At 32.5% G+C, this 10,580-nt stretch overlaps 1 protein-coding gene across 9 annotated transcripts in view; it reads left to right on the top strand.

Annotated features, from left to right (window-relative positions):
• LOC123524389 (prostaglandin E2 receptor EP4 subtype-like) overlaps nt 1-10,280 on the top strand; it is a 93,524-nt gene extending 83,244 nt beyond the window's left edge. For all 9 annotated transcript variants that reach the window (XM_053538906.1, XM_045302545.2, XM_045302546.2 and 6 more), the window contains 2 exons: nt 6,664-7,546; nt 8,446-10,280. In XM_053538906.1, the coding sequence (XP_053394881.1) occupies nt 6,664-7,546; nt 8,446-9,147 (1,585 nt within the window). In that variant the 3' untranslated portion in view covers nt 9,148-10,280. The remainder of the gene's footprint in view (nt 1-6,663; nt 7,547-8,445) is intronic.
• The last annotated feature ends 300 nt before the right edge of the window (nt 10,281-10,580 follow it).

Raw genomic sequence — 10,580 nt, 5'->3', positions numbered from 1 at the left:
TTCTAATATCATCCCTGGTTACAGAACCGATCATTCAGCTATAACACTCAAATTAAAATTGAATAATAATGAAAAAGGAAAAGGCTACTGGAAATTTAATAACTCATTACTGAAAGATGAAGACTATATAAGTTTAGTTAAAAATACCTTAAAAATTTAATTGAGGTACATACGGTAGTCAACCAGAATGAAAATATACCAGTAGAAGATGACAACTTTAATCATCAGCATATTAATTTAGATATAGACGATCATTTATTTTTGGAAACATTTTTAGTCATTGTCCGTGGTGAAACTATCAAATACTCATCATATAAGAAGAAAGAAAGTATGAAAAGGAAATTGATTTAGAAAAAGAAATTGTTTCAATAGAAAATGATATACAAAACAATTATAACACTATAGATAACATGATATTAGTCCAACTTCAAGAAAAGAAGACAGATCTCGAAAACTTACGGAAACATAAGTTAGAAGGTGTTATGTTAAGATCAAAATGTAGATATGAAGATCTTGGTGAAAAACCAACTAGCTATTTTTTAGGTCTAGAAAGTAGAAACTTTATAAATAAAACAATTAACAAACTCATAGATGAGAATGGAAAAGAACTTTTTAACACTAAAGATATTTTATCTTACCAGAAAGAGTACTATGGCAAATTATATAAAAAACAATTTTATACCATCAGATGTATCGTTGACTGAAAGTTTTGGCGAAAACATATTTAAACTTTCTGATATGGAATCACAGAAGCTAGAAGGAGAAATTACACTTGACGAACTCACTGCTGCAATAAATGGTATGAAAAAAAATAAAAGCCCCGGTCTAGATGGATATACTGTAGAGTTTTTTAGCTTTTTTTGGAAAGACATTGCACATTTTATCTTGCGGTCAATTAATTTTGGGTATAATAATGATAGATTGTCAGTGACACAAAAACAGGGTGTTATTACTTGTTTACCAAAACCGAATAAAAATAGACAATACCTTAAAAATTGGAGACCAATATCCCTTTTAAATGTCATTTATAAACTAGCTTCGACAGTCATTTCGAACCGCCTTAAAATGTTTTTAGACAAAATAGTTCACACCGATCAGAAGGGATTTATTGCAGGCAGATTCATTGGAGAAAATATAAGATTGATTTATGACATTTTGTTTGAAACTGAAAAACAAAATATTCCAGGACTATTGTTATCAATAGATTTTCAACAAGCTTTTGATTCTATTTCATGGGATTTTATTCATAAAACATTAGAATATTTCAATTTTGGACCTTCCTTTAGAAAATGGATAAAATTATTTCAGCAAGGAAGTGAGACTTGTATTTTACAAAATGGGCATTTGTCAGATTTTTTTCGTTTAGAAAGAGGTTGCAGACAAGGAGATCCAATATCTCCTTATCTTTTTATTTTGTGTGCAGAAATACTTGGATTAATGATAAGAATGAACAATAATATTTCAGGTGTAACTATTAGTAACAAAGAATATAAAATGAGTCAATACGCAGACGATACGCAGTTGTTTCTAGATGGAACTGAACAATCTTTATGTCACTGTTTGAGTACACTAGACAAGTTTTATAAAATTTCGGGATTGAAAATAAACATTGAAAAGACAAGAGCACTTTGGATAGGATCATTGAGTCAGTCATTGATAAAATTATGTCCAGATTTACATTTAGACTGGTCGCAAACACCTCTAAAAATATTAGGTGTAACTTTTTCTTCACATGTCAAAGATATTTGGGATTTAAATGGTCCACTTGTTTTAGAAAAATGCAAAGATTTGATACGCTCGTGGTCAAAGAGAAACTTAACTTTATTTGGCAAAGTAACAGTTATCAAATCGCTTGTAATTTCGAAATTTGTGCATTTGTTTATAGCATTACCAAATCCCCCGTCAATCTTAATTAATCAATTAAATAATATAGCATTTAAATTTTTATGGAATAATGGACCGGATAGAGTAAAGAGATCAATTATAACAAATGATGTTGATTCCGGTGGTTTAAAGATGATAAATATTAACACATTTATACATAGTTTGAAGTTGAGCTGGTTAAGAAGACTTTCATTGAATAATTGTGATACTTGGAAAGATTTAATAAATTTTCCTTTCAAGAACATTTTCACTTTAGGTGCAAGTTATGCCAAGTTAATGGCAGGGAGAATACAAAATCCATTTTGGAAAGACGTTCTTAAAAGTTGGTACTGTCTTTGTGAATCTATTGATATTACAGACCTGCAACACATTTTATATTCTCCTCTTTGGAATAATCACAACTTCAGATTCAAAACATATATGAATAACAATTGGTACAAGAATAAGATTATCAATGTTATAGATCTTCTAAATGAAAATGGAAATTTTTATACGATAGATGAGTTAAAACGTATATATTCAGTAAATGGTACATTTTAGACCTACATAGAATTATGAATAATATACCAAACGAGTGGAAAGAAAAGATAAGAAATAATAAAACAGCTGTCCGCAAATACAACGTAGATATTAACCCATACTTAAGATTACTTGTTAAAGATAAAAAGGGCAGTAGCTCTTTTTATAATACCATTACAAGAATTAAGGAAATATACATACCAAATAAATGGAACCAAACATTAGGACATATCTCAGAATTAGAATTTAAATTATTTTGCAAAAATATAGAAACAATCAAGGAAATCAAACTAAAAAAATTTCAATTTAAGATAAATCAAAACATTCTAGTAACTAAATCATTTTTGTATAAAATAAATAAAGTCGACAGCAATTTATGTTCATATTGTCGTCAACAACAAGAGACAATAGAACATTTAACATTTGAATGTGCACATGTTAATAAGTTTTTATTTGACTTAAGTAATTGGGCAAAAGAAAGATTTAATATTGACATTAATTTACAGGAAAAAAATTTCATTTTTTCGTATGATACCTGTACCAATCGAGCTGGAAATTATCTTGCTTTACTTCTAAAGTATTATGTTTATAAAACAAAGTTTAAAGAAAACTGTTGTAGGTACCTCTCTGTACCAATGTTCAAAGTTTATTTTAAAGATAAACTTATAAGTTTGAAATACATTTCAGCCATAAATAATAAAATATCTGAATTCGAAAAGAATTGGTCTCAAGTTATCGAAACGATAGATAACTAAGCAAAAATTAACAACAGAATTTAAGAAATAAAGCAAAGTAAAATATTTCCTAACCTGCCAAAAGATCATCTTTAATAATACCAAAATATTGAAAAATAAAAACTTGTTAATTCCGATCTTTTATTAATAGAGCTAACCATAACTGTCTACTAAGAGTTATTAAGGGATTTTTCATTTTATTAAATCAGTTTCCCCCATTTTTCACTTTTTTCTTCCTCTTTTCTTTTTTTTTTTTTCTTAAACAACTTGCGCATATTTCTGTTAAATATGTGCTCTTTTTTTTCCCTGTCTATATTTTTTTTTCTCATACACACTTCATCATATTTTCGTAAAATATTACCCCAATTTGTAAATTGCCTGATAACAACTGTCAATGGCAATATACGACTTAAGATAGTATATGAAGTAGTTATAAAAATATGTATACATAATAGATCACTAAGATTACATGTTGAACAATATGTCTTGATATTTACATTATTAACTCATGTAATTGTACGTTTGCATCATGTGTTTATATGTATCTATATATGTACGTTTGCATCATGTGTTTATATGTATCTATATATGTATACAATTTGAAATAAACGGGGTTACAAAAAAAAAAAAAAAAAAAAAAAAAAAAAAAAAAAAAATTTGATATGGTTTTGCGGTATGGTATAAAGCAATGCAATGTTTGAATGAAATATGTTTTCAAGCTAAAGTTTGTATTAAAGAAAAAAAACTATTTAGAGAGACACAATACAAACACTCATGTGTTCCTAAAAAAGTGAGCTAAAACCGTGTGATTTTTGAACAAACGTGTTTACAAATCAGACTGTTTATTTTACAGACGAATGAACGTTAATCCTCTATAACCCTATAAGAGCCGCGCCATGAGAAGACCAACGTAGTGCGTTTGCGACCGGCATGGATCCGGACCAGCCTGCGCATCCGCGCAGTCTGGTCAGGATCTACGCTGTTCGCTTTCAAAGCCTATTGCAATTAGAGAAATCGTAAGAGAACAGCAAGGATCCTGACCAGACTGAGCGGATGTGCGGGCTGGTCTGGATCCATGCTGGTCGCGGGCGCGCCATTTTGGATTTCTCATGGCGCGGCTCATGTAATGATTGCCAATGTAAGTTCTTCACTACATACAAATGCTTGAATAGTTCTAAGGCGGTGCCCTATTATATTCCTGTCTGTGTTTGTGGGGCTGTCTATTTCTTGTACTACATTTATCTATATATCTCTGCTAAATATTTTATGGTCCCTTTAGCCAACTAATTTATTAAAAAATTGCTAGAGGGCGAAGTGTATGTTGCAGTTTTATTACCTCTAATGCCTTTCAAGCTCTAAACTACATATCCATCTAAAATAAGTTCTGGCTGCTTGATTTTTTTTTTTATATTTTTAGTCCCACTACCTAACTTATGTTATATTGTTGCCTTGTAACAACAAATGTTTATTCGCTGCTGTAATATAATGAATTTCCCAGATCGTGTCTTAAACATACGTTAACACGCACACAATTCATTAAAAAAGTATTGTACTGTTAAAAAAAAAAAAAAAAAAAAAAAAAAAAAAAAAAAAAAAAAAACTTAGATTTTTTTTTCATATTTAGCTTTTCTGTATGGATGGTAGAAGCAACAAAAAGTTTTCTAGATCTACAAGTTGTATGCTTTGAATATAGAAATTACAGAAATGAAAAAAAAATGTAAAAGATATTGTTAAAACTTGCAAGAATGACAGAACTATTGAACGGCGTGTTATAATTACCAATTTGTATGTAAATCATATCCAAGACAAAAGACTTTAAGTCTTTGCCAAAGTATTTAGCTCAAATGTTAGATATAAGACTTTAAGTCTTTGCCAAAGTATTTAGCTCAAATGTTAGATATAAGACTTTAAGTCTTTGCCAAAGTATTTAGCTCAAATGTTAGATATATTTATAAAGTGAACGGAAACTGAGTTCGTCTTAGATTACAAATCGTAGTTTCAGTTCATGTAGAAGGATTATGAAAACAAACCACTTGGTCACGACTATAGCCCATAAACGGTCACTGATAATTGGGAAGGAAATAACTTATTTTGTGCTTTGAAACATGTGTTTATATTTCATTATTCTGGTTTTATTTCTCAAGTGGTACCCGTATCGTTTAAAGGAGTATTCATGTTATTAATAATACTTCCATTGGAACATAAAATCAGTGAAAAGCTATTTTGATTAACGCTGTGTCGATGCTGGACGCGTAACTCCCGCTTGTGAGAACTGGTTAATCTTTTATTCATGTCAGTGCAAATCATGCAGATTATATATCAATTAATGTGCGAAAAAAGGAATCCTCAAGAGAAATATAAGTTACAGATCATTTTCATCGCATGTTAAATTACTGTTTCTCAACAAAGCGAAAGATGATTTTCATCGCAATATATAACTTCAAGGGAGATAATTCCAGATATATCGCCAGAGATTAAGTGACTTTGTTTTAGCATGATATAATCTAATCATCATAGTCTATGTTTATAATAACCATGATAACATTTCTTTCGTAATATAATCAATCTATTTCATAGCATTGATTAAATGATTCATAACATTAATAAAACATGTAATAAAATCTAACAGAACTTTCATATCATAAAAAAATAATGTGTTATAAAAATGATATCATTAACCTTTAGCCTGATGGCGGCAAATGTTTCTGCCTTTACGACCAGTGCTGACCAAGATCATGGTCTGCACTGTTCGCTATTCAGTCAGTAAATTTTAAGTGAATACTCCTTTGAATAATAAATGGTAATGCCCAAAGTGAATGATGGACCAGCCCATTTTGGAAATTTAGCAGGGTAAAAGATAATTATTAACGTGGTGTAATTACTAAATGGTATCGTCATCAGTTAAGAATACGGATCAGTTCTTTTATAACTTTAAACGACAGGCGGCAACACTAACCTCATCAGTAAATCTGTAAAGATGAAATTATGCTGTAGAGGATAGTGTTTGTTTCAGTGCAAGATAGAAATATTTTTCACCGAGTGAACAATAGATGTAATGTTTGCGAAAATACACCGAAATTTGTTTTTATGTTACATGCTTGTACACGTCTGTTCCAGCTGCTATTTCAATGGTTGTATCAAACCAAATTTTACTTCCTCATTTTAAAGCTATGTACCAATGAAAAATAAATAGATCTGTTCCACTGTTTCAGGTCAGTAACTCACTGTAAAACATACAAATATGTGTGTGGTTTATACACTTTTGTTTATACAAATATATAATAGTATAGGATATATTTCTGTTGCAAAGTTTTAAGTCTGCAAATATGTTTGAGATTAATTCAGATTTCACATTGAAAGTACCATTTGTTATCTGCACTGTCATAGGGACTTTCTGTGGATATTATGATAGGAGATGATAGGCGATGAATTACTCACTAGAAAAATCCCTGATGCCGGTTTTGCCAACTTGAATGTGATTTTATTATTTTCGTCTTATGAAAAGTTCTTTGTTCTATTTTTATAGATACGCCATGCCGGCTGATGCAGAAAATGGGGAGGTGAGCCATGAAGGATTTCGAGCGATACACGTTGCCAAGGACGCTTGGAATTCCTCTCATATATATAATGTCTCGAGGAATACGTCATATCCAATGACTTTTGACAACGCTACAGATGGTGCGGAAAAAGATCCGCTTATATCATTGAGGGTTCCGGCGATAATGTTTGCATCAGGAGTGTTTGGCAATCTGTTAGCTATTTTTGTGTTAGCACGTTCTTCTCGTGAACACAAACAGACGGTATTTTATAGGCTCGTTGGAGCCCTTGCGTGCACGGATTTATTTGGAACTTGCGCAACATCCCCGGTGACGTTAGCTGTTTATGCAAACAATCTTAAATGGGTCGGTGGAGTTCCTCTGTGCAATTATGAGTCATTCATGCTCATTTTTGCCGGGTACGCTACGATATGTATAATAGGAACCATGGCATTGGACCGGTTTTTGGCAATTAAATTTCCATTCTTTTACGACACACATATTATCCCTGGTCGCGCTAAATACATCATCATCGGAATTTGGTGTTTTTCAGCCTTTATGGGCTGCCTACCGATCATGGGGCTCGGTGAAAATATTAACCAATTTCCTGGTTCCTGGTGCTTCTTTAACTTTACAAGCGCCGAAGTAAAGAACCAGATATTTGCTTACCTCTACGCTATAATCGGGCTATTAGTCATTGGTATGACGGCAATCTCGAACATTGTTGTGTCAATGGTGTTAGTAAAAATGAGACGCAAAGCCATAAAGATGATGAACATGACGAACGCAAAGACATGCGACAGCGAGTTACAAATGATGGTGTTACTGATGGGCATTATCTTCATCTTTTCCACCTGTTGGTGTCCATTTTTGGTATGTAAATTTCATTAATAGATTCAATCGACACGCTTCCTGACTTACATCATGCTTTTTATTTTAGATGACTTGCCCGATGTCCGACTACTCTCGACAATTGACCAGCAAGTCATTTAACAAGTGTATATTATTTCCCGATGTCCGACTACTCTCGACAATTGACCAGCAAGTCATTTAATAAGTGTATATTATTGCCCGATGTCCGACTACTCTTGACTATTGACCAGCAAGTCATTTAATAAGTGTATAATATTGCCCGATGTCCGAGTACTCTTGTTTGTTTGTTTGTTTGTTTTGGGTTTAACGCCGTTTTGCAACAGTGTTTCAGTCATGTAACGGCGGGCAGTTAACCTAACCAGTGTTCCTGGATTCTATACCGATACAAACTTGTTCTCCGCAAGTAACTGCCGACTTCCCCACACGAATTATCAGTGGTGGAGGACTAATGATTTCAGACACAATGTCGTTTTTATCAAATAGTCACGGAGAACATACGCCTCGCCCCGAGGACCGAACTGGCGACCCTGTGATCCGTCCGTTTACTCTTGACCATTGACCAGCAAGTCATTTAATAAGTGAATAAATTCAGTAAGTTTTACCCAAATCAGAAATCATGCTTTCATATATTTTTCTACTTGTTTTGACTTTAGCCCAGCAATGTTTAGTGTCGAACTACTGACCGATCAATAGCACAAACTATATGGACCGTGATTTATATAAGAAGTTTTTATTCTCGTTATAATTTTTGTATAAGCAATAAATACCCAAAATAGCAGTGATTTAGAATACAGTATAGCTACTAGTATGTGATAACTGGGTTAAAATCATTGCACCGATATATACACAAAATAGTTGTTCAATAAACTATTTAATTTTAATTATACTTGTATTTACAGATTCGATTACTGGTCAACCAAACACACCAGAAACAAATAGATGTGAAAGCGGATCTTCACGCCCTTCGACTAGCATCATTAAACCAGATTCTTGACCCGTGGATTTACATTCTATTCAGAAAGGAATTATTTGCTAGAGCCTATAGGTGTTTAAAGGTCATGCTGTCTGACCATTGTCATTGTATTTGCAAAGATAGTATTCAGAACAATAGTGAAAGAGATGGGCTGCATGGCGGGAAGAGGAGAAACTTGCCTTTTATTAAATATGAAAGTGATTATGTTCACATCAAAAGAGAAAGCGATCTTTTAAACACTAAACGTGATGACAATCAAAATCAAAATGACAATAATGCCTTTAAAACAAAACCTGAGCTAGAAAAACAGTCATCGTTTGAAAATCGCACCGACTCTCCAGTAGAGGAAGGCGAAGCAAAGGACGAGTCGACTCTTTTGATAAGAGTACCAAAGGGGCACAAATGCAGTTTACATATGAAACATTCCTCTTGTTTATTCTGTTTTGCTAATCGTCCTAAAATGATGGTGTTATCATCAATTTCAGAAAGTAGAAGCATGGACAAACTCCATTTGCTGGATGAAGTATCGCGTAGTCATGAATTTAGCAGTAGGCCTGATAGCGGGGTTTCTTGTCTCAACAAATCACGACGCGAAAGTATTCATATGTCACTAACAGATTTGAGCTAACGAGAGGACGAATGCATTTCTTAAGAAGAGTAAAAATGTGCAAGAAATGATGAAAAGACGCACACTCCAATCTTGGAAAAAGGAATAAGCAGACTCACTAAAATGTATTTTATATGAAATTGACTATCGTCCTTAATGCCGGGATATTGCAGGCAATATAACTGGGGCCACTTGTTTGTATCTGCTCAGCTATCCCGATGTATACCAATTTCTTGTTATTCAGTCGGAACCGAGACGCGCGCATCTTTTCGAAATATACTATGTTGTTCAAATGAATTCACACGGAGTATCCTGAATCTTTAAAGTAGTATTTATATTTAATTAGTTTGAGGTGTTTATTACTCTTGTTGAACAAAATACATAACATAATATCTGTTTCAATTCTAGGTGAATTAAATTCTATTCCCAGAAATGTTATATGTACATTATACAATTCAATGTTTAATCCTCACATCATTTTGAAGAACAATCTAAAATTTACATACTATTATAATGAAACAAAAAAAGTATAGGTCATATGTCTTCTAAGAGGATTTCTATAGAACTATATAGAACTATATCAAAATTACACTGTAAACTGATGTGGTGTTGTATTTAACACGTCGAATGTTTTTGTTATATCTTACCCTTCAACGTTTTGTCATTCTTTCTGTCATAAATGCCAAAATACACCCACGTGGTATAAGTTTCGGGAAAAAGTTATTCTTATGACCACCTAAAGTGAAATCGTCAATATTTTCTTGTAACAAACTTTAAATAAAGTCTGTAAAAAGATTGACTTAAATTGGATCAGTTTTTGTTGTAGGACCGACCACGTGACTATACTTCTCAGAATATACAAACAAGTGGACGTAATAAAAATGCAGTTGATTCACTTTCCGGAGATCAGTGTTACGGCACATGATTCGTTGTTTATGAACATGTCATGATTCATAAAAATCAAGTAGGAGCATAGAGCAAAATATTGCTTTTGTCTGAATTAACTGCGGAAAAAAATCTACTTCTGTTACAGCAAGACTGTATTTTATGTGTTTATCAATAACACGTGATGGTTATAAAATGTTTTTTAAGTGAATAGTGCAACAGTGATGAAATTTTGAAAGTCAATGTACGGGTAACATGTTGTAAATCTGCTTTTTTGTTGTTATTCTCTTTCCCTGTCCAGTAGCTTATAGCATAAGGTAATAGTCGTAACATCGTGGGATTGATCCCAATGTAGCCATTAAATACATCTTAATTGCAACACAGTAATCTTTTTCCAGAAATGTACTATAACTAACTGGATACGCTATAAAAGCGTTTCATAAAGTAATTGAACTTACAATAATGACTGACATGTACAGACGCTAGAAATAATCTGCGTTTTTCATTGGACTGAGCAAAAAAATAATGCAGGTCTTGCATAAACATACATTGTTTTTCCAGAAACAAAA

This window comes from Mercenaria mercenaria, chromosome 3 (genome assembly GCF_021730395.1).
Source record: "Mercenaria mercenaria strain notata chromosome 3, MADL_Memer_1, whole genome shotgun sequence".
Classification (NCBI taxonomy): Eukaryota; Metazoa; Mollusca; class Bivalvia; order Venerida; family Veneridae; genus Mercenaria; species Mercenaria mercenaria.
Note: the sequence above shows the minus strand (reverse complement) of the source record. Positions and strands in the feature narration are given on the sequence as shown.